The following is a 25,372-nucleotide window of genomic DNA, read 5'->3' as shown; positions in this document are numbered from 1 at the left end:
TTAGCAAAAATATATTCAGATTTCAATTTGGAGATTCTAAAATCTCAGAATAATTATTTGGGTCACAATATAATTATCTGTCCTTATTTAACGGGTAATGATGCCGTAATGATGCCGTAATTTAACCTCTATTCCCCAGGACCTCACCACCTCTTCCTGTTATTAAACCTATAATCGCTATGAGCTATAATAATTGTACAGTGTATGAATTATGATGTAACCTAATCTCAAACTTCCCACGTACATTAACGTAGAACTAAAATGTCCTACTCACTGAAAGAACACACATCTACTCCATACGGCCATACCTATAAAATATATCAATAAGACTAATAAAGTGGAGTACTGAGCACCGCGGATTAGCCTGAACCAGGGGGGGAAGTGTCCGGGGGATCTGCTCATTTCATCTCATCTATCTCAGTGTGATACTACTCGACACGACCCTCCTTGAAAACACTTGCAGCTCAAGTATGTACTTTCTCGTATTGTCAGAGAGTGTTATAGTCGGGGTGAAGGTGGTGGTGTTAGTGAGTTGTTGTTCTCTTTGGTGGCTTGCCTCGTGTAATCAGATCTTGGAGTGGGTCGTGCTGCAGTGGGGTTCCTGTCATCATTAATACAATCTCTCTGCCTTTATAAGTGCGGTAAATATTTAAGTTTCTTTGTACTCTTAATAGGTTAATGGGTTAATGGAGGTCTGATCTGGGCTTTCGTGGGCACATTCATGTGTTGTTAGTTGAGCGTTGTTGGTAGAGATTTAAAACACGGTCAGATAAAAACACAGAGAGAGAGAGAGAGAGAGAGAGAGAGAGAGAGAGAGAGAGAGAGAGAGAGAGAGAGAGAGAGAGAGAGAGAGAGAGAGAGAGAGAGAGAGAGAGAGAGAGAGAGAGAGAGAGAGAGAGAGAGAGAGAGAGAGAGAGAGAGAGAGAGAGAGAGAGAGAGAGAGAGAGAGAGAGAGAGAGAGAGAGAGAGAGAGAGAGAGAGAGAGAGAGAGAGAGAGAGAGAGAGTTCTGTGTACAGTGTTGAAAGACATACCTTAACGTGTGACAGATTTAGCGGCTACCGTGAATCACTCTCTACTTCTGGTCCGGAGTTTAGTGTATGTCACCAATTCCAAGGTCATGCTATGTTCTGAATTGGATGTTAGGCAGTCACTTTGTGATGTGTCGCTTGCTGCCACGTTTTTTCCCTCATTGTACTTTGACCTTTCACTGTCGATGTCATCCGTGATACCGCCTAGAAAGGGTTGCCAAGGCAACAATTTGCGAAATGTTTGTCTGAAAAGTGAAAATTACTCCGGCTAAACGCTGATACACAACTTTGGCCAAAAATATTTTTAACATAGCAGGTTTTACATATTATCTCTACGATGATGTATAAAATAAGCTCTCACAAGCCAGTTCCATACAAGTTTACTTGTGGAGTTAAAAACGTTTAAATGCACGTGCGATCTTTAATAGCTCTTTGCAAGGTTACACTACCATTAAGCGTACCCGGGATGCTTTCAAGCATGCACATTTGAAGTGTTCTTACGTGCAATTTCCACAATTTAGTTATGAATTATGTATGATGTTTGCATATTATGTAATTTTACACACGTTTGCTGATACGAACAAACAGTCGCATGCACACCAACACACACGTGCACACGCTCTCACCCACTGAAACTATACACTTCCTACACTGTTCACACTGTTCACATCTCTCTCTCTCTCTCTCTCTCTCTATCTCTCTCTCTCTCTCTCTCTCTCTCTCTCTCTCTCTCTCTCTCTCTCTCTCTCTCCTCTCTCTCTCTCTCTCTCTCTCTCTCTCTCTCTCTCTCTCTCTCTCTCTCTCTCTCTCCTCTCTCTCCCTCTCTCTCTCTCTCTCTCTCTCTCTCTCTCTCTCTCTCTCTCTCTCTCTACTAATTTTAGCTAGTACAGTTGTGGCTGTTTCCTTCTCCTTGCAATTAACCTAATACACACTCCCTTGGTATGGCCATTGTAATTCATTAATGCATGTATAATTTCATATGTTCAATGAATTTGAGGCAACGGTACTGTTTTAGCCTGCCCTCACTGCCATTTTGCTCTGTAATTTTTCCTTTTACTCTTTTGATTGTGTTGGAAATTTTTATACCCGAAAAGCCCAAAATATTGAAATAGCCATGTCGACGAACATGGCCACTTCAAGATTTTGGGCTTTGCGGGTATGTCGTCGATCCATTATGAACTATTAGTAAATAGTTTTGCGAGAATCATAAGTATGATTTTTCAGTACTCGATTGCCATAAATCAGCTAGATACTCAAAACTCAAACGATAACCTATTCCTTACAATTATAGCAGCTAGCTAGAATCTAGATAGTGCTTGTACAACCGTTCTTCTACATAATTTGATAGTGAAGCTAACTCTCTCAGATATATAATATATTTAAATTCTAAAAATAGTTCATAGTCCTGCACTGTGGACCTAATTGAAACCTTTTATTGCTATTTAAACAGGTATAATCTGTGACTTCTGGCTTGTAAACTTGTGCGGCCATAAAGAGATGGTCAAAATAAGCGCTTTTCATTCACAAGTTACACTTATTTGATAGGGCCTCATTCCTATTTTCTGATAGTAAAATAAAATCTTAAATTTGTTCGTCTGAAGATGCTTAGAAGATACTTAAAGGATACTTAAAAGATGTTTCGCCGCTGAAGTGCACAATTATTGTACAATTTTGACTAGACGGTATTTAAATAGTTTGCAGAGTGAGTCATTATCAGAAACTACATCAAAACTATACAAAATAATACATCAAAACTACATCAAAACAATACATCAAAGATGTACAAATCAATACATCAATAGTGAAGACGATACAATGATGCAGATGGTTTGTTAGAATCAGTAAATTATACTAAAATTAGATAATTTGTTACAGCTCGTAATCTCCAACATTTTCCATTTGTTTATTTATACTTAAACTTTATAATAACCGTCCACAACCTCGTATCGGGAAATGATCCAACTCAAGGGTTGAGTGTACATACAGGTTGTACCTGTTTTACTTGGGCATCATTAAGAATTTAAAATTCTGTAAAACATTTCCTCGTTAAAATTTGAAGTGAACTACTGACGTCAAGAGGGGTAGATTTAATTAGCAACCTCGTTAAACGCCCAAGTAACTTGAAGTGTGGCAATGTATGATTGATTAAAATATATTTAGTGGTGTGATTCACAATCATTTCACTTAATATTACGCGTCATTTCACTATATCTTCTTAGTTATTTCCTGCCAGAAATTGATGCTGGCTGGCCTATCAATGATAGATAATCGCCATTATATAGGAATCAAATCATAGATACTAAATAGGAGCAATTACAATCATCTTATTATATTAGCATATAATATTATTAATAAAACGATTAGTCACGCTCAAGACTTGAATATGTCTTTCTATTCCGGTACATATTTAATGCGGAACCGGGCTATAAATACTATAAACAATTTGTTAATTTATTATTTATTATTTATTAATTAATTATTTATCAATTCATTATTTATTCATAATTGCTCTCATTAATAATTGTACACAGCAGCCCACACGTATCATCACTATTAATTAACTTGGTAAAGTAAAGGCAATGATCTACAACCTACCGTAACATTAGCTGCTCTCGATAGAAGTACATCCCGAGCTCTCTCTCTCTCTCTCTCTCTCTCTCTCTCTCTCTCTCTCTCTCTCTCTCTCTCTCTCTCTCTCTCTCTCTCTCTCTCTCTCTCTCTCTCTCTCTCTCTCTCTCTCTCTCTCTCTCTCTCTCTCTCTCTCTCTCTCTCTCTCTCTCTCTCTCTCTCTCTCTCTCTCTCTCTCTCTCTCTCTCTCTCTCTCTCTCTCTCTCTCTCTCTCTCTCTCTCTCTCTCTCTCTCTCTCTCTCTCTCTCTCTCTCTCTCTCTCTCTCTTTCTCTCGACCTTGCGTGTTGTATTGTTTTGTTGAATTAGTGCTTTAGTATATTAAGATTAAGAGTGAAGACTGCATAACATTAATGTTTATAGACTTGGTTAATAGCATTAACTCGTTATTAAAACATGTTATTATGTTCAGCTTAATGTTTATAACTTAATGTTTATAACTGTTTATTAGACTTGGTTATTAATAACGGTAAGGTTAGTTAAGTATAATCGGTATAAGGTTGTAATTTGTTCTTTTACGGTATAAACATGCAATATTTAAAGTTTATTATTTGATGTGACTGGGATTGGCAGCAAATCAGTGCAGCAGTTCAGTGCAGCTTTTCGGGTGCATAAATTTTGTTCAAATGGTACAATGTTTCATTACATTGAATGGAATTAAAGAGAAATGTGGACACAATTGTTGTTGCGACTTTCGGATTATTAAACTAAATTTAATTTAAGGATGCGGTCTCGTACAGAAATTTTAAGCTGATATACATTCAGTCATTCACATACTGTCCTCAATATTGGAATAAAACAAAACTATACATTTGTAAATCTGACCCGTCAGTTAGCTGCCTTCGTTACCGCACTATACCCCACTTGGTTACCGCACTATACCGCACTTCGTTACCGCACTATACCGCATTTCGTTACCGCACTTGGTTACCGCACTTGGTTACCGCACTTGGTTACCGCACTTGGTTACCGCACTTGGTTACCGCACTATACCGCACTTTGTTACCGAAATATACCGCACTTCGTTACCGCACTATACCGCACTTCGTTACCGCACTATACCGCACTATACCGCACTTGGTTACCGCAATATACCGCACTTCGTTACCGCACTACCATACAGACAATGCTTAGAAGAGTGTAGTTGAGGTTGAATCACGTTGTTTCAATTTGAAGTATTTTAATATGCCTGATGTACAGCTAATGATATTTGTAGACTTTATGTTACAGATGGTAAACATTGCATTGTTTTATTGTTTTCAACGGAGGTTTGACAAACAAAATGTACGGTTGGTGGCGTGAGCACGAATTCCGTGCGAGGGAAGAGTACTTTTTACTTTTTAGTTGGTATAGTTTTAACTCTCTAAAACGGACTCCAATGATTTCAGCACTGGCCGGCCCCTCGGCCATCAGTTGGCCCCAAACTGTGTTTTATTTATAGTAGCCGTCATCAGCCGTCAGTTCTAAGTTCTAATCTTGGTCTATCAGAGGGGAAAAGTATTGGCGCCATCTTTACGGCTTCACCAGCCCTTTTTACACAATTTTTTGTATTTATAAATGTCCAGTAAGGTATTAACGTATCTCTTTTTCATTCTGAAAATGTTTTGCTTTTCACGCCGATACACGAATGCATGAAATTAAGCAAGGTGGCGATTTTCAGTCGGCACGACGGCGTCCGGCAGTCGCATGCACCCAGCTTCGTGTTTGCCTAGTCTAATACTTAATAGGGACTATATTACTCTCTTAGCTTGTGACTTAAGCCTCGTTTTGATAGTTGCAACCTCATATTTTTTCCAACTATTAGTCCCAGGCTGAACTCTCAAAATTGTATGGAATAATTGGGTTTTAAGGACACTTAAAACGGTTTAAAAACACTGTGTTGTCAATAACACCTTGACCCAGTCCAATAAGATCAGCTATGCAGCAGACTCGTGGTTGTGTCTGTCTTTTTGCAATTGCTTTATTTTTATTTAAATAAGGGAATTAGACATTTAATACCGAAATGTTTGAAACTACAAATTTGGACCAAAATTTCATCACGCTGTCGAAAAGTCTTAACTCACAGTTTACCGTTTATCAGGGAGTGAAAGACTCTTAGACTGATTTTAATAGAAACTTAAATCATTCAACACAACGTGATAGACTGATAGTGTAGCATTGTTTGAGGAAGTTGCAAAAGTTTACAAAGCCATTAATGATCTCAACTTGATTATCTTACTAGGTATGCTAAATATTTACCCAGCTGGCAATGATAATTAATATTCATATTTATATTAATTATATATGTTTGTATCAATTATCCTTGCATTCACTCCCTTGATTTACTTATCCCGTAATTTTTTCCGCTTCAACTAATTATCTCCCACCCTGATTAATGTCTGACACGTGATCACAACATAGTTGTGCTTTCAACATGGCTTCACTGCGCAGCTGGCAGCGGGAATGACATTGAAATAGCTAGAAGCTACATCTACGGCTTCAAAGTTCAAGATATACATATCATGTACTGCGACTTTACCATTGAACTTGTGTTGATCAACCGCCCAATTACGGGTTGTGGGAGGTGCTTGATCTGACATTTGACAATTAGTGGCCGTGCTATTCGTTGGTTGGCTTACTTAATGCAAATTCGTGCACTTTTCTTGAAGTGAGCAGATTATATAATATAATACAAATCATATAATATAATATAATATAATATAATACAAGTAAAATGATACCCACGTTCAATAGCACTCGACAAATCTTTGTGACAGGAAGTCAGTGTTGTGGGATTTTATTACCCGAACTGTGAATATTACACACTCTTAGTTTATCATAAATCAAAGATTGTTTGTGAATAGAAGGAAAGATGTGATGTAGATTCTTAGTGAGATCATTTCTAATTAGCTAGTTTAGTCTCTAAACATTTGGTTCATTTTTAGAAAGGTCCTAATAGCCATTTCATTACATTGTTCATTTACAATATACAGTTGTGGTCGAGTTTGAATGATCAATGAGACATATTGAACGAAAGGACCGAAACTTCTAGATATTTAACAAGAAAGAGGCCGTCAAAGTTCAAACCAATAAATCTTTAAAAGTTCAAAAGTGTGTTTACAACCAAATAAGAAATAGGAAGAATTTAAACATGTATCGTTTCCAGTGTTGGTATTTTGTATTTACGATTCTGTGTACAGTGTACACAGTACATGCAAAACAATACAAAACGAAACACAGTATTTTACTACGTTCCCATGGGCCGACCATACGGCAATTTGACATTCCATTTATTTCTTTGCTTGGTCTATATTTTACCATGCATTATATTTACAGGCATGAGTGTTAGGTTGAGTTGTTCAAGTTGTATAATGAAATTGATCTTTGCACCATAACTCACTGATCGGACCACAATGAGTGAGGTGTGTTTCGAATTATAACCATAAACCATTTAACACCATATTCGACATAACCGACCACATTTTCTGCGAAATTTTGAGGTCTTCAAAGAAAGTTGGTCACGTCAATTGTAATTGTGAAAGGCGTTTAAGTGAAAGCCGATTTTAAGGTGCACATTTGAGCATTATTTAGATATTATTTAGATATTAGGTAGAATTATGTTGAACTGTTACTGTTCGCCGTAATATCGCTCGATGGAATGTCACAAACGTCAGGACTTCTCGGATACTGGACAGTTCCTTCATGACGTGGTCTCGTGACCAGAAATCAGCATATGAACCGTCACTTTTAATCAAATAATCATGGTAGTGGTACCCGGTTAGGAAATTGGGCAAGTTGTAAGAGGCGGTATGTGACTCTATTAATTAATTTTTATAGTCTGTGCTGTTCACTCTCGAGATTCTCCAAATTATATCTGAATGAAAAAATCGTGAAAGTAGTACTTGAAGTAAAACGTCTAGTATAATATGATATAACTGATATTATATAGTATTTAAACTTATTCGCCTCTAGATCAATTGGAACATTGGACAAGCTAATTACTGTTTTCCTTGTATCACGAGGTGTACGAGCCCTTTATACAGACATTGCTCCAAATAATCACCCGGGACTCATCATTCGTACTTTTTATTTGTTCAAGAAATGACACTTTTTGACCCACTACAATAATAGAAATAAGTTCCCTTTTATTTCGAGTAGTGGGACGTAGTTAATACTACACTCTGTGAGTACACATTAGAGCTCACTCGATTTCCACTCGAATTATTAAACGGTTTTTGGGTCGTCACAGTGGCGGAAAGGGAACTGATATAGGCATGATCTGCTAATTTCTAGTTTATGCATGATCAGGTGCCGACCCTATAGTATTACTATACCCTTAATCTTGCATATCTAACAGTGAGCTGTGGGCAATATTATTCCGTTCTGCCATTTGCGTTAGTACATCCCAGCATTAGGGAGATTTGATTTTGTGGAACCCCTAGGTTCCGTTTGCCCTGCTGTAGCCTGGTATTATATTTCTTCGCATCGTCGCCCTACCCTTAGTGCCAGTTACAGCTGTCAGATTACCGGGACCCATCATTCGTACTTTTTATTTGTTCAAGAAATGACACTTTTTGACCCACTACAATATTAGAAATAAGTTCCCTTTTATTTCGAATAGTGGGACGTAGTTAATACTACACTCTGTGAGTACACATTAGAGCTCACTCGATTTCCACTCGAATTATTAAACGGTTTTTGGGTCGTCACAGTGGTGGAAAGGGAACTGATATAGGCATGATCTGTTAATTTCTAGTTTATGCATGATCAGGTGCCGACCCTATAGTATTACTATACCCATAATCTTGCATATCCAACAGTGAGCTGTGGGCAATAGCGCTATCATTCCTTTCTGCCATTTGCGTTAGTACACCCCAGCGTTAGGGAGATTTGATTTTGTGGAACCCCTAGGTTACTGGTTACTAGGTGTGTTACCCTGGTTACTAGGTTACTGGTTACTAGGTGTGTTACCCTGGTTACTAGGTGTGTTACCCTGGTTACTAGGTTACTGGTTACTAGGTGTGTTACCCTGGTTACTAGGTTACTGGTTACTAGGTGTGTTACCCTGGTTACTAGGTTACTGGTTACTAGGTTACTGGTTACTAGGTTCCGTTTGCCCTGCTGTAGCCTGGTGTTATATTTCTTCGCATCGTCGCCCTACCCGTAGTGCCAGTTACAGCTGTCAGTTTTATAGTAAGTAGTAATACTAATTTATGTTCAGAATAATATTTGTGGATAAAGATGTTCTGTTATAATGACGATACTAACCCTTAATCCTCTGTTAGGCGATGGGAAATGACAAGTGAAAACCCCGTAACATCTGAGGGTATGTACATTTAAAATTTATTTAATTACTTATATATATATTATTTTTAATTAATTAGCCAACTTTTTCTTTAGATTAAACTTGTTGGTAAGTTAATAAACTGACATGGGCTGATCTACCCCAGATCTAGCCCATTTCTAGGTCAATTATATTCAATCCATGGATCACATCACTAATTGTACGTCACTGATTGGTGACGTGATCTGACCCCTCTTTGGGGGCCGGATCAGTTTCTGGTCCCAAAGTCTCTTGCTAAGTTGGTGATAATACTTATGACCCTAATTGGGACCCTAATTGGGACCCTAATTGGGACCCTTTTATTGGGAACCCTACACTCTTGATCTTGATATCACACAATATATCTACTGAGTATAATATTGTTAAGTCTTTCTTCTTCGTAGGGGGGCGTGGTCAATATCACTAATGGTAAGATCGTGACCGCTGTAAGATAGAGCATTGGAGCCCTGTGCTTACCCCGGTAATATTAATAAATCAAGAAAAAAAATTATAATATTATTGTATAACGTGAATCATGTTATAGTTAGTTATATAATAGTTAGTTATATAATAGTTAGTTAATGATTAAGTGTGTAAATAAAGCCTTGCCAAAACGTAAATGGGCGGCTTTATTTACAGCAGCTCATAATACAGCTGGTCTATATTCGACTGGGATATTTTATAAATAACACAGCAAAACACGAAAACTCAGAACGATTAGGTATCACTATCAATCTTATCCATTCTGCAAATTCTTCGAACTTTCGAATGAATCATTTTATTAGTAAAACCTAGTTATAAGTTACGCACAAAAAACATTAACTACAATAATCCTACATTCATTTTCTTTCAAAGAGAAGTATCACTACAATGGCACAAGTCAAGATTCTTATATTTTCCTATAACACTCGGTATCATATTGTAATCATATTCCTACAACACAATAATACATACATACTATGTGATATTTTGTTAATAATGAAGTAATAAAAGCCGCCCAGCTTGGGTCACGCTCTAATCTCAGGCACTGTAATGACTGGGATCTGTAATATGCTAAAAGCATAAATATCCTAATAAACTCAAAACTATTACAGCTTGTTGCGAAAGCTGCGGACAGGACATACTTACCATTCGAACATAACTAGCAGGAACCCGTATAACCCTTAAATGGTGTCAAGACTCAAGAGACTAAAATAATTATTATCTATTTAATTCGCGTTTTTTACACCACTTGGAGGTCCAAATTTGGGGCTCTAAAACTTCTATATCTTGGCCAATTTTTTATTTTTTCATGCTGATTTGGAGGCCATTAAAGCATTAGGCCCAGTCAAAAAAGTTTCAGTTGTATATCTTTTACGGTTTTTGCGGAAAGTAGCGTTAAAGTTGATGCCGTGGTGTCAGTAAAATGGCACGGATAAACATATAAATTATTACAGCTTGTTGCAAAAGCTGCGGACAGGAGATGTTTACCATTTTAACATAATTACCATTTACACGATTCGAAAATGTATTACTTATACTGGAAGAATAACAATTACAAAGTGAATTAAAAAGTTCAATATATTAATTCCTTACAGTCGAGTACAGTTGATGAGAGAGCTTTAAACATGGCTCGTGTACAGAGGAGACTCAGCTCCGAATTACGCTACCAAAACACTCCTCACCACATAAATTCTGTGTATCTTTAAAATCATCTTGTAACTTTGTGAATGGTCGTGTAGGCCACAATGGGCTTTTGTTGCGCCACTGGTTGCGGCCCCTGTTTAATGATATAAAGGGGGCCACAATAATCTTAATAATAGTTGGGTATAATGAATCCACACCAAATAACACTTTCGGAAATGGTAACTAATACAGTAAACTTTTACAATTTACAGTGCAAATGTATAATGTATAATGTATAATGTATACGGTTACCAATTCATACCCGTTATTACCCTGATTATATTACGATACATCGTTACACCATATTGTTGTGATTAATACCATAGTTAAAACCAACCACTTAGTAGTATACCAAACTCACTACAAGCGAGTACCGACGTAAGGGAATCATAATTCATAAATATTTGTATATCCTAAAAATCGGTGACGTCTGATTTCCATAGTCTAGCTTAGCGGATCCTATCCCCCGCCTATCCCCACTTCCTCGCTTGATTACTTTACCATTAAATTAAGTATCTGCTAAATAACCCATTATTTGACTAGTCGTTGTGACGATTTTAGTGTGGAATTTAGGATTTTAAAGAGCTGACAATCCCTCTGCTGACCTAGAATGGCAGTGGTTGATGGTGTTTGCGGGCTCTCTGGAAAATATGTACCAACAAAGTTTCAAATTCAGCAATGAACTGCATGGTTTACCGTAACACGGCGCACAATCAACACAAATCATAAATAAAGCAATGACACAGAAAGAGCATAGCATACAAACAGAATAATTTGTGAATAAGAAAACAATAAAAAGACTCGTGCCAGTTGGGTTTGAGCGGCACATGACACCCAGCCAGTACGACATGCTCAGAATTAGGGAACCTGTGTTCTGCTCGAGTACATGGCTCTCTCTAGCACTTCATTCAGCACCTCTCCGAATATCCCCCGTATTTATACGAGGAAAGTTAAAATGGTCATTTTCCGGGCAGCCTTCATGAAACTACTCAAATCCCTAATTATAGTTACTACGCTCCTTTGATCGGTCGAACTATTTACGTGCACGTACAATTGTAAATTTTAGAAAAAAACATTATTATGCGAAACGAGAATGTTCTAGATAATTCCTTGCTCATTGTTGCTTTTCTATTTCCTGTTTCCCAAATATTCGGAAAATCTGCCCTAATGAAGTGCCACCGACCGATAACGTCCGTCACATTTAGCAAAACGACGCCATGTGTCGTCACGTATATTAATATGGTGACATTATGCATGTCCTCCGTTTAGCTGGTCACGTGACCCCCGAAACTGTTGACAAGCCATTATTATTACAGTCCTGCATCCATCCCGCTCTGGGATACAGTACATGTTATATAAAGTTATATAATACTCGTGCGATGCTAATCATGCGCATTTATTTCACGATACGTATCACGGTATTTGGGTTGTTCTCGCTGTCCGGCTGCTCTCTGGTTTCTTTAATCCTGCTCTTATTGGTCCAGTAATGAGCTGTGTGCTGCTCTTTATAATAGCTTGGTGGGCTGGGTTGATAGTATTTTGTTTCTTTTCTCATCCATCTGCTCTATCTCTCTCTCTCTCTCTCTCTCTCTCTCTCTCTCTCTCTCTCTCTCTCTCTCTCTCTCTCTCTCTCTCTCTCTCTCTCTCTCTCTCTCTCTCTCTCTCTCTCTCTCTCTCTCTCTCTCTCTCTCTCTCTCTCTCTCTCTCTCTCTCTCTCTCTCTCTCTCTCTCTCTCTCTCTCTCTCTCTCTCTCTCTCTCTGCTGTGAAGACAAGCCCTTCAGAGCTGGATCTGGTATGGGAACGCTGTCAGAACTGAGGATTCAGTAGATGAAAGTGCGCTCTGTGTCCGTTTAATAGCTGCTGTTTTGCCGCGTGGTCCGGCAGTGTGCTACTCTCTATAGCGTGGTCCTTACTGTTTTTAGATTACATCACGAACTATAATTTACAAATTATCAATCATTTTACTCCTTTAATCGCACGTTGAACGATTAATAAAGTTTGCTGTCAACAGCACAAGATATGCGTAGCGTTAATGTCTTGGGACAGTGCAACCCTGGCCTCATTATATAATACGTCTTCCTGGCCTACTTTTATAACTTGCTTCATTACTTTGGTTTTGTTTACAATAATTAAAACAGGAAATTTTACTGAAAATTCCTGTAAAAATCGGCCTAAGCCATATAATAAAGTAATAAGAAGTCATAATTCTCAAAGAATGTTACAGATTTGTTGTGTTGTGCTAATTTAAAGAGTTGTTTTATTGATGTCGCCCAAGAGTTTACGTATGCCGTGAAGTAAAAGGTCCGTCTCAAAAATATGACACTTTTTGGTCTAGACGCAATAATTTTTTAATAACTCAGTTTTTTACAATTGGCTCAGGCTAAACTGTAGGACTTGTTTTCTGCTATTAGTACATAGTTGTGTCTCTCTTCCGCGTTTTATTCACGGACACAACATCTTTAGTCCAATTTGTGCTGATCACAAAAATTCTCACCTTTAGCGTGCTAATGATTTTTCTCTCCTTAACTACAGAACTACTCAAGTAACTTCGTTTACTCAGTTGGCTTTCATATTATCGTATTCTTGGAAAACTAGGCATATAATTCTCAGTCATTGTTTGTCAAAAACCTTCAGAGAGGAGATTTTGGGAATCAGGGATCTTAACCCGCCCACTTTGTAACTCACTTTAACCCGCTCACTTTAACCCGCTCACTTTAACCCGCTCACTTTAACCCGCTCACTTTAACCCGCACACTTTAACCCGCTCACTTTAACCCGCTCACTTTAACCCGCTCACTTTAACCCGCTCACTTTAACCCGCTCACTTTAACCCGCTCACTTTAACCCGCTCACTTTAACCCGCTCACTTTAACCCGCTCACTTTGTATTTCCCACGCAGTTAGTACCCTTGAGACAAGTTGAAGGATCGGTGAGCATCCAAACGATAGTTTACAGTAAAACTGTCTTAAATTGGCTGAGTTTCATCTTGAAGACGTGATTCCCACGCATTAAAAACCCCTAAGACAGGTATAAGGATTAATGTCCACGAACAAACGTCATACTTTCTTTCTAAACTTTTCTTAAAATAGGCTCAGTTTTATCCTGATGTTTTTAACTGTTACGTTGTTACATCTGACTCTCTCAACTGACTCATGATTCGCTTAACCAACATTACTGATGATTTGTCTTCAAATGTTGTATTTGATTTATATAAAGACTCTATTTTTTATAGCCCAGTACAAATTCATCAAGTAGTCAAGTACAGAATTCCAAGCCAAGTGAACAGCAATATCTATGTACGTACAGAATGTTTGGGTCAATGTATGGCTTTCGAACTTTGAAGTGTCAATTGACATATGGAAATCTCACAATTACACAACTCCCATTAGACTTAGTCTTGCAGTTTTGTTCCCATTTATCAGCTTGCTGCTAAGTTTCGTATCAAAGCAAGATGGAATGCTGCTTCACTGCTTAGGCGAATTTGTATTTCCTAGGATTTCAGATGAATTATTGCAACGGGTGTGTTTGTCCGCTTGTCGTCACGTTTTCATGGAGACTTTTGATGCCATGTGATCAGTAGCCGAATTGTTCGTTACTCCTTGATATCTGGTAATTATAGTGTTAATATTAAAATATGGTCAATATTATAATAATACGGTCACTATTCAATAATATCCAATGAAAATCCTGGTATTTTCCCGTAGGATCATGATTTACGTAAGCTTGTACAATATCGGAATGTTCAGTAGTCCTTTGTGGTACGCTGAACAAACTGATAATTAGCTATAGTATTCTCAGTGTTGTTGACTTTCCCGAGTTTTTCTGCGGCGGTGCTACTTTGTTTTGACGCATGACAGCAATTAACCTATCAGCTTACAGCATCATAAACAGTTAACCAATCAAAAACTCAAGCAACTTTTCAAAGAAAGTGGTGCCGCCTCCGACAAACACAGACCCTCCTTCAAACTAACAGCACTAGGTACTGACTAGTGAGGGAGGGGGGGTCATGATTATATATACCCCCCCCCCCCCCCCCCCCCTAGTGACTACTCTGTATATACAACAGCACAGGCATTCGGTCGAATATATATAGTGCTTTAATTTGTAACTTTGGTCTTTGCCTGCTAGATGAATGTTGCAAAGATATTATCTTATGTAGCACGATGATCATCCCCGAGAATGCTGACATTCCATTCGGTTGTTCAGTCGCATTATCACCTCTCTCTCTCTTTCTTTTTACTTTTCAGGTTAAAAACTTATCTTTAAAATCGAAGTCAAAACATAAAAATGCAGACTGCTTCAGTAATCTGAAAGTTGTGCTCCAAACGAAAGCATTCATTCCATTCCTCTCTCAGGGTGGAACTATGATTAACCAGATTAATTTTTACTAATTGGAATAATATGCATAGCATGTAATACATCTTTTACGACTGTTAACGCTGACAATTTGGGCATGTGTGAGCGAGAATTAAGCTAGTCAAAAGGGTGATGATTTTTATGGCTTTTTTCCCCGGATTTTTGCATTATATGCTGTTCGCATTGCCCGCTTTGCATTTGGACTCTGTGTTTTATTTTTAGTGTTTGTTTCCTTGTCTGAAATCCGTTTCCTGTGAAAGGTATGACGGTGATCATGGGATGTAACATGTTTTGTGCTACCAATAATCTGTATTTCTTGTTAATCCCCGTTTCTGAGCTTACATAGTTTTCTGTAAAATGTTACCTTCAATTATTGAAGATAACATTTTATTGAAGTTCAATAATCTGAGCTTACATTTTTTCTTAGAAATGTTACATAATCTCTATTTCAAAAATACGTGCCAAATAACCTGACGCCTCCGAAAAATCAGGTTAACATCAATTATTGGAATGCAATTTTGAAGTTTTCCTTGTGACATTCAGCGTTCTATTTTATGGTATGTTACCAATTCCCATAATTGGAAAAAGTTCTGAGAAGTTCTATTGCATTCTTTCCACTCCACCCTTATTTCAGGATTGTCACGTGACATCTGACACGTGCAAACTCTAACAATAGCTTCTCCAACTTCAGTTTTTTGAGGACCTCTGAAACTGAACATTTCCTGAACAGTGCTGGAATCATTAGCGAAGCACTAAAATTCCACTGCAAAGACTCGCCCGACATAGTTTAACAAATGCCTTCGTCCTGTAAGACCAGACGAATTTATTTTTAAAAAGACAAATACACTCTCTCGTTATTTCAAGAATGTACTCTCTTCAGAGCTTATTGGTTGACTGTCATATTCCATATTCCATATTCCATATATTTGGTAGCCCGGTGTTCGTTGACAGCTGACCCTGCAAACAAGTTGTTTTTTACCATTTTTCGTTTTATTTCTGTCGATAGAGGGTGAGTTTCACTCTCTAATTTTACAGTGTACTCGTATTGTTGTGTTGAAATTTGTGCAGTTCAGAGCATTTCCCGTGCACACAAAAAAATCCTTGTCGGCTCATTTTCCCCACTTTTACTAGTCTGGCACTACCTTGCAACTGCCACACACAGAGTCTGACACTACCTTGATACTGCCACACACAGAGTCTGACACTACCTTGATACTGCCACTAGCAGACAGCAGCGCTCTGTTAGTCTGTTGCCTGACAGCCCGGTTTAACACGGGCAAACACCCGACTCTACATCTTTTCCCTGAGACTAGAACTGAGCTACCTTTACTGATTAGTTCTTACTTTTCTTAGCCGGGGTTGGTTGCGTGCTTCCCAAATGCTTAACCCACTTTTCGTGTGCCTGTACGGAGGGCTCCTGTTGTTATCTCAGAACTCAACGCTGTTGTGAGCTTTGATTTTAACCAAAGATGAACGTAGATTTTCAAGATCATTTATAAATGATAAACGGTTAAATTTCCCTTAAACACGCTGTAATATAACCGCAATATAATATAATAGTTCGAGGTCTGCACAATATGTCGACAGTGTTCGGGGTTTTATGGATCACCTATCAGCCCAAGAAACGGCCAAAAAGGGCTAACAGGAGTAAGAAGAAGGGGTACAAGAAACAGTGTAAGTTACAGGAATCCTTAGAGTTAAATATTTTGTATCGCGAACTTTATTATCTGGGGGTGTAACAGTGTAACAGTGTAAGTTCAAGCAAGGTTTACTGTTCTATTTTAACGATTTTTTAATACAAAGTACTGCTAGTATTCGGATAGGAGTAAACTCCTTTTCCTAATAAGAGCATTTTTACTTGTCGCAGTAACCGGGATAAAGATAATTTTACACAGAATACATTACAACAATGCGAATCATAAACAATACTCCAATCCGGATTTTACAATATTCGGATACTTTGTATTGAATCCTTTGAATTGGCCGACCGCTGTTGCACAATGCACAACTGCACAATCATTTACTGCTTTAAATGGCTGGTTACAAAGTTAAGATCAATAATTAATAGTGTAGTAGTGTAGATCATATCAAGTAAAGCATTGTAATGGGTTCAAGTTACCCGTTTAGATAATGTTAATTACATGCCCTTAGTTTGGCTCTATGATTGAACGGTTTAAGTCTTTCTATTGGTTATAAAATTGTGAATTTAAAATTTCTTAAAATAGCAATTTCTTAAGCAAGAAAGAATGTCTGAGAATCAATATAGCTAAAGCTTAGGATTTGCAAAAAATAGGAAAATAATGATTAAGAATTTTGAAAATTTCATAATTGATGTTTTTGTGATGCACAAATTTGTGGCCACTTTGTCCAGAACTGGGTCACCAATTCCTTCCAGAGCAATTGTTAAGAATCGCGTGCTTGTTGAATACTATAGTTGATATCAATTATTATAAACATAATTATAAACATAATTATAAACATAATTATAAACATAATTATAAACATAATTATAAACATAATTATAAGCATAATTATAAACATAATTATAAACACAATTATAAACATAAATATAAACATAATTATAAACACAATTATAAACATAAATATAAACATAATTATAAACATAATTATACACTCAATTCACAGCTTGCCCCGCTCTTCCAAAATATAGAACTAGTAGACGTTGTGAAACGGTGAATTGCATTGTCTCACTATTTCTGAATAGATAATTGCATAATACGGGGGCAATGCTATACGATAGTCGATACGGATAAATGAATTATATACCGGATAATGAATTATATACCATAATATAGGTTATATCACGGTGTATAATTCCTTTATATAAGGAATTATATAGCGTACTATATTGAATGATCCTATTACGCTCGCCTTATGTACAAAGGGAAATTGGTAGGTTAGGAGGCTGTGTTATAATACATTGTCAGCCTAGTAGTGTAGAGAGCTCTTTAAATTAACATGTAAGCCGCTACCGTGCACTCAGCGTGTATGCATGTGTACTGTAATTCTCTGTTAAGAAGAGCTATGGTATGCTCCTCTGATTAAAATAGAATTGAAACTTTGCGCTCCTTTTCCATGGCGATCAATACAATGAGATGATGGTGACTTTGTTTTGAATAATTAATTATTTAAGACAAAGCCTGTTGATAAAGTCAATATTCAAATAAACGTTGGCTTTTAAAAGGCCCACAAATTTTGACTGAAAGTTGAAAAACCTGAATTTCCCTATTACCCTTGTTTCTCCCTGGTGCCCCATACTTCTTTAACACCACTTTAACCTCCTTATTATCTCATTCTAACCCCACTTTTATCCCACTTTGATCCCATTCTGACCCCATTCTGACCCCACTTTGACCCCATTCTGACCCCACTTTGACCCCACTTTGACCTCATTCTGACCCGGCTCACCTCAAGGTAAGAACGTGGAAGTGCAGAGCGAGAGCGTGACATGTGAGAGTGCGGCCCCTCCTAATGTGAGTGTCAGCCCCCTCCAGATTGTAGCGAGCCCTCCCGAGATTGTGCCAGAACCCACCCCTGCCCGACTCTCTCAACAACCTGCAAAACCCGCACAACCTGCTATACAACCTGCGAAACCTGAAAACCCCACAGAACCTGTGAAACCTGCACAAACCGCCGCGAAGCCTGCAAAATCTGCTGTTGAACAAGTAAAAACTGCCTCCTCCTCTCCTCCTGAAGCTGCACGTGTTGCACCTGATAGTAAGCTCCCGGCTGGTGACTCTGTTAAGCGAGTTGATCCAGCCGGTGATATGCCTGCTCCAGAGGCCTCACCTACTAACCCCCAACACCCGACACCACCGTGTGTGACACCATCTGTGATTGTACCCTCAGTGACATTAGACCCTCCGGACACCCCTCCTCGCACTGACCAGCTTCTGGAGGATCTAGTACCCTGCAAGGATCCTGATGTGACACCGACCCCGACTCCTACAGTTGTGGCCCCAGCAGATGTGACTTTAACAGAAGTTGATGGTGGTGATCTCACTCAGATCTCTAATGAAAGTGAGGAGTTCATGACCCCTCTTGTGAGCAACAATGAGCCCACCGACCCTCTGGGGATGGTACTGGCAGCTGGTGCTGCGAGGAATCCGGATGTGCCCATCAACATTGATGGTGAGATAACATGCATGTATGTGTCTGCCTGTCTGTCTGTCTGTCTGTCCGTATGTGCACGAAATATTTTGTATGTGAGAATTTGTGAGCACTGCATGCATCTCTCTGTGCGCGAGTTTACAACGTGCACAATATACAATCGCGTGATGCGCACAGTGCATTTAGTCTCTCTGTAGTGTGAGGCAGCGCATATCAAGATACATTTGCACTGTGAAACCTGTTCGTGTTCGCCTTGTTAAATCCAAATTTTGTTATATTTCACTGATAGTGTTACTATGTTCTGGTCTTACTTACTGTGCCCGGTCTCAGACTGAGTTGAACATTTCTTTCAACAAAAGTTTATAGTAAATATTCAAAACAGAGAAACAGACTCCTAAATGAGAGTTCCGTTCGTAAGAATATTTAACTGTTATATACAGAGTGTATAACCTTATATTTTATACACAATAGACAAAACTAAGCTATCCTGAAGTTTTATAATTGTCTTAATTTAACCCATATAAATTGTAAGAGAAAATATATATGGTATTTTTATTTATTTTATTGGTAAGACCGATTGCATTCAATCACGTGTAATGTATAGCATGGTATTGTTCTTTTGTAACTGTGCAAGTACTCAGTGTTCCCAGTACAGCAAGACCGTTGTTGTAAACCTTACAACGCCCAAATAATCCCAAATATGTGTTACACTACTTTAAATACCATCTCTGGAGACTCATAGAAATGTTCCAAATTGTACAAATACAATACCCACGTACGTACACTAGGACACATCATATTGCGCACCTATTATATAATATCAGAGCTGGGAACAGTTCGCTATGCAATCTTGCCGGTTTGAAAATTTGAGCTGCTTTATTAGGTTACGGGCCCCCTGGAGGTCGGCATGACAATCTGCCACTACTTTCAACACGGTAAAACTAACTATTTGTGTTCATGCGTGAGGAATCTTCGGTTTGCGTGAACTCCAGACTTTTTCCAGAATATTCTGATCATTATTCCTGTCGCCAGATCAAGCGTCTGATTGAGTTCATTTCCTCCTGGGACTGCCTAATGCATTGATAGCTAAGCATGTTCTATAGCATTTTCTAAAGAAAACACGTTCTTAAAAAAGCCATCAGGATGGCAGATGGCTCCATAATATCATCATAATGTCGTTATTTTGGCTTCCAAAACACAGGTCACGTGACTTCACTATACCATAACCGTCTTGATCTAACCTAACCTGAACACAGCTTAATTAATAAACAACCGGAAACCATCCTGCGGAATGATTATCATTATTATTCCTTATCTTTAAATGTCATGCGGAGTCGTCAAACACATGAACTGATGAACGGTTTATGTAAAGCTGGCTCCCCAATTTAAGGGATAATCAGGCAGGATAAGCCGGTACTACCTATCCTAGGAACCGGATACTTGACAGCATGGATGATACCCCTTCGGAAATCCTTCTGGTTACTTTACTGTCTACCCTACTGTCTACCCTACTGTCTACCCTACTGTCTACCCTACTGTCTACCCTACTGTCTACCCTACTGTCTACCCTACTGTCTACCCTACTGTCTACCCTAATGTCTACCCTACTGTCTACCCTACTGTCTATCCTACTGTCTACCCTACTGTCTACCCTACTGTCTACCCTACTGTCTACCCTACCTTACGGTCTACCCTACTGTCTACTCTACTTTACTGTCTACCCTGCCACTTTACTGTCTACCCTGCCACGATCGTAGACGGACAGAGCATAACATCTGCGGATCTGTATACGAATACGCGAAAATATACGCTCATGGAAACCCCGTGTAACTATTACCTTCGTTTTTATTTGGCAAGTTCACGTGCAGGAGTAATGGGGTATAATGTTTAATTGACAAGGAGAATTTGACTAGAGTGAGTAAGTTGCTGTGGGTAACATTGATGTGGCATTATATTAATATTTTAATGTCATTGAGACAACCTTTTAAGAGTGTCAATAATAACCCACTGTGTATGGTGTATGTCGGTTGATTTTCACACCCCCTCTCTCTCTCTCTCTCTCTCTCTCTCTCTCTCTCTCTCTCTCTCTCTCTCTCTCTCTCTCTCTCTCTCTCTCTCTCTCTCTCTCTCTCTCTCTCTCTCTCTCTCTCTCTCTCTCTCTCTCTCTCTCTCTCTCTCTCTCTCTCTCTCTCTCTCTCTCTCTCTCTCTCTCTCTCTCTCTCTCTCTCTCTCTCTCTCTCTCTCTCTCTCTCTCTCTCTCTCTCTCTCTCTCTCAAGTCAGGTCTCCAAGGCTCTACACGTACACGACACATTTGTATAATTGTTAATTATACACCAGCTCCAGTGATTTATATTAAGGCCTGTCTTCAGCTCTCTGGCGATTTCACAGTTATAGTTTAACAATGATAACATCTTGAGAGCTTGAGATTATCACAATCAACAAAACGGCATCTAAATTTGTTTGTTAGTAGCACAGCACACGCCAACTTCAGAGAGAAAGAGAGAGAGAGAGAGAGAGAGAGAGAGAGAGAGAGAGAGAGAGAGAGAGAGAGAGAGAGAGAGAGAGAGAGAGAGAAGAGAGAGAGAGAGAGAGAGAGAGAGAGAGAGAGAGAGAGAGGAGAGAGAGAGAGAGAGAGAGAGAGAGAGAGAGAGAGAGAGAGAGAGAGAGAGAGAGAGAGAGAGAGAGAGAGAGAGAGAGAGAGAGAGAGAGAGAGAGAGAGAGAGAGAGAGAGAGAGAGAGAGAGAGAGAGAGAGAGAGAGAGAGAGAGAGAGAGAGAGAGAGAGAGAGAGAGAGAGAGAGAGAGAGAGAGAGAGAGAGAGAGAGAGAGAGAGGAGAGAGAGAGAGAGAGAGAGAGAGAGAGAGAGAGAGAGAGAGAGAGAGAGAGAGAGAGAGAGAGAGAGAGAGAGAGAGAGAGAGAGAGAGAGAGAGAGAGAGAGAGAGAGAGCTGTCACATGGGATCTTATCAGTGTGCTGTGCTAGAGAGAGCGAGCAGTTATTAGCAGCTCTCTAGTAATGTAAAGGAGAGAACATTGTCTATTGTTCTTTGCCTAGTTTGTCTGGACGTCCAGGAGTTATCAGACCTAACGATCGGATTAAACTTGGCAAGACAAAAGGAGGAATATATTGACCTGTTTAATATTGTACGATTAAAATCTTAGACGACTGCTGAGGCAGGTTAATGCTAACTCAGATTATTAGAAGAAAATAGGAAACTGCTGGAAAGATATTGACGAACCTAAATTCGGATTTTTACTATAGTCACTCATCTACATATATGGAGTTAATTAACATTTTCATCAGCCATAGATGGAATTTCCCCTTAAATTAAGGTAGCCAATTTTATAATACTTATTGTCATCAAAGTGCCCACAACCTCAGTTTCTTAAAGCCCATGTTATGTTATAAATAGATTAATTTTCTCTCCTTATCCGTTGAAATAATTTTAAACGGTGCACCATTTTTAACCTACTGAGATTTAACCCCACCTCTCGCATGAAATTATATCCTACCAGAAACAAAACATCTTACCCTACCCTTACATTCTACCCAACCCTTACATTCTCTAAAGGCCCAAACCTAAATATCTTCACCTCGAAAATAAAGTAAAGTTTGAAACAATTCCCTTTAAATATTCTCTGTAATTTCAGAAAGTTTAACTGAAACATCAAAAGAAGAAACATCCGTTGCCTCCTCCAAATCATCCGAAAATGTAGCCCCGCCCGAGAATAAAGGTACGATAAGTTTGTAAAATAAAAGTGAATAACAATATTATGATTATCAAGCATGAATTCCAATAATAACATTATTTTGCTTTTGTGATTTGATAACAACTTAAAACTTCTCATAATTGTCTTCAAATTGTGTATCATCTGATAGAAAACTTTTTTATTCACTCATGACTACCTAACGTTAAATTAACTTAAAATAATTATAATGACAGGCATCGGGTTTTACTATACTGCCTATCCAACATATCATTACAACTTATAATAATTTCAGGAAAGCTAAGACTAGCTTTATCGTACGACTCTGATTCTCTCATTGTATCTAGTGAGTAAAATAAATTACAATACTAAACTAAATGTCTACTCCCAATATTGTGCAGTTACATAGCTTAAGTTACTCCCTGGGACCAATAAAATAACATGCCAACTGTCACGTGTCAAATAAGTTAGCATCTTCCAAGTCGTGGTAGTTAGGTAATTATAACCTTACCTATAAAGTTATAATTCTACAGAATTGCTCTCCAGATTATTCTGCTACAGATCTGGCATCTGTTCTTAGCAACCGTAGGCGTAACCCTGGCTGCAAATGATTTGTAATGATCACAATTAAGGTGCAGTTATTACATGATGTTCCATATTGACTTGCTCCAGCTCGCTCTATTTAAGTATTTGCGTCATACCTTGTCAGACTTGACTTGAAGGAGCTAAGAACATGTCTAAAACCTGTCGAGATCTAGTCGGTTGCTAGATAATTGGATTGCATTTGCCAGGGTCCAATACCTCGATCTAAAGTGCAATGTACCTCACGCAGTGTTCTTTTAACTGTGTGGAGTGGAGGTGAACCGAGAGGTATTGACATTCCGTGTGGCTAATTTACTTGCGGTGTGAAAATGTGACGTTTTTAAAATGCTAATTTCCCGAGAAATTTGATTCGATATTTTGTTAACTACTGTAAATGTTCTGAATTCGGAGAGTAAGAACTGAACTTCACGCGCCACCTGTTCTCTACTTTTCAGTGGCCAGCGTAGTGTACTGCGCTTGGTGTGTAGTGCGCTTCTAATGAAATGACTAATAAGACATAATGTGCACACAGTGCTTAATGAAATTTATGCAGAATGGTGGGCATTATTAAAAATACGTCCGATTTCCGTGACTATTTATGCCATGCTACGAGCGTTGGTGCATGCTTAAACACAGGAAAAATTTCCTGACTTGACGGAACGCGCGATGTCATTTTCTGTGATTAAAGTCTTAGCGTGTCATTTCTTACGTTGATGGATAGCATGGAATATTAAGTTAATTTGAATTAATTGATAATGTTTGATACTTGATATCAATTTAATCGTACAACAAATCTTCTACATTCAATTTAATGATAAATTGTATATCATCAATATAATGCCATGTAGGATCATTAATCTGGAACCCACTTTTGATTACAATTACAATGGATATTTACAATATCCATAATTGATCATTTCGGCGCGTTGCTTAACGCGCTGTTATTGTGGTTAACATGTTCTGTCGTCACTAAGATTATTTGATACAATAACACAATAATATATAAGATCAGAGTCTCTACTGTGAAGTGTGTATTATACGTTATGATGTGTGTTACATGTCATAGAAGCTGTAAAATGTTTTGTTTTCAGTTCTTGAAGCATGCGATGTTCACGTGCCGAGTTCGGACACATCTTCCAACCCTTATGTTAAGGTAAACAAACTGTTATTTTACGATTTAACTTACTCTTAACCATTGTGTTAAGTTGAATACATGTTTCTTTAAACCATTTGATTAAGTTCAAAATTAATATCAGAACTAAGCTAACAACTTCATCACTAGATTTCCTTGATCCCGAGTGGGGAAGGAGGTGTACCTCTAGTGGAGCACCAGACAAAGGTAGCTACCAACACAAAGGAGCCTGCTTTCAGAGAAACCTTCCTCGTGTAAGTCTTAATTTTATGTATTCTTGTGTAAATTTTCATCTCATATCACGACTTTTTTAGCGAAAGTGTTAAGTAAGTAAAATCACCATACCATGAAAATCGTGAGATTTTGCCTACAACTTTTGAGGAATACAGTTTGTTTCCAATTAATGATGAAAGTCAGATTTTTATTAACATACTTGAAAGCACTCACAGTGTATTAATTGTTAAAAGTTAAACATCCTAGTTTTCTTCAACTACTAAATTTCCACAGTAAGATTGAAGAAGGAGACAGTTCGCAGAGACTGCTTGTGTCACTCTGGAATCAGGGGGATGTTGAGTAAGTGAGCTTGTCTGTTAGTGCTCTACCTCGATACCTAAGTAAAGATGCTACCGGCTACGTCCACCATTCGGTGGTGTAACGTTGCCTGTTGTCGCCCACCTAAGATGGCGCCCCCCGCACAGCGGGGCCCTTCGTTACGCCACTGCCGCCATTACGGCTAATATAACGCTAGATTGAAGGAACGATATTGACAACAGACGGTTGACTGATCGTGAGATTTGGAAATACGTTTTTATCGGGGTTTAACGTATCAAACTATGGGTCATT

The 25,372-nt window shown here is 38.4% G+C and overlaps 1 protein-coding gene across 9 annotated transcripts in view; it reads left to right on the top strand.

The window, feature by feature from the left end:
* The first annotated feature begins 8,920 nt into the window (after positions 1-8,920).
* The window catches only part of LOC134821461 (uncharacterized), a 90,554-nt gene continuing 74,102 nt past the window's right edge, over positions 8,921-25,372 (top strand). For 3 of the 9 annotated variants that reach the window (XM_063832210.1, XM_063832209.1, XM_063832208.1), the window contains exons 1-7: positions 8,924-8,960; positions 18,415-19,131; positions 22,759-22,842; positions 23,111-23,161; positions 24,489-24,550; positions 24,680-24,783; positions 25,037-25,102. In XM_063832210.1, coding sequence (XP_063688280.1) covers positions 8,930-8,960; positions 18,415-19,131; positions 22,759-22,842; positions 23,111-23,161; positions 24,489-24,550; positions 24,680-24,783; positions 25,037-25,102 — 1,115 coding nt within the window. In that variant the 5' untranslated portion in view covers positions 8,924-8,929. Of the gene's footprint in view, positions 8,961-16,543; positions 16,654-18,414; positions 19,132-22,758; positions 22,843-23,110; positions 23,162-24,488; positions 24,551-24,679; positions 24,784-25,036; positions 25,103-25,372 lie in introns of those variants that run through there. The other 6 variants (XM_063832207.1, XM_063832206.1, XM_063832205.1 and 3 more) reach the window with 2 other exon arrangements.

This window comes from Bolinopsis microptera, chromosome 9 (genome assembly GCF_026151205.1).
Source record: "Bolinopsis microptera isolate Bmic1 chromosome 9, MBARI_Bmic_1.0, whole genome shotgun sequence".
Taxonomy (NCBI): Eukaryota; Metazoa; Ctenophora; class Tentaculata; order Lobata; family Bolinopsidae; genus Bolinopsis; species Bolinopsis microptera.
The sequence above is the reverse complement of the archived record's forward strand: the minus strand, read 5'-3'. Positions and strand labels throughout refer to the sequence as shown.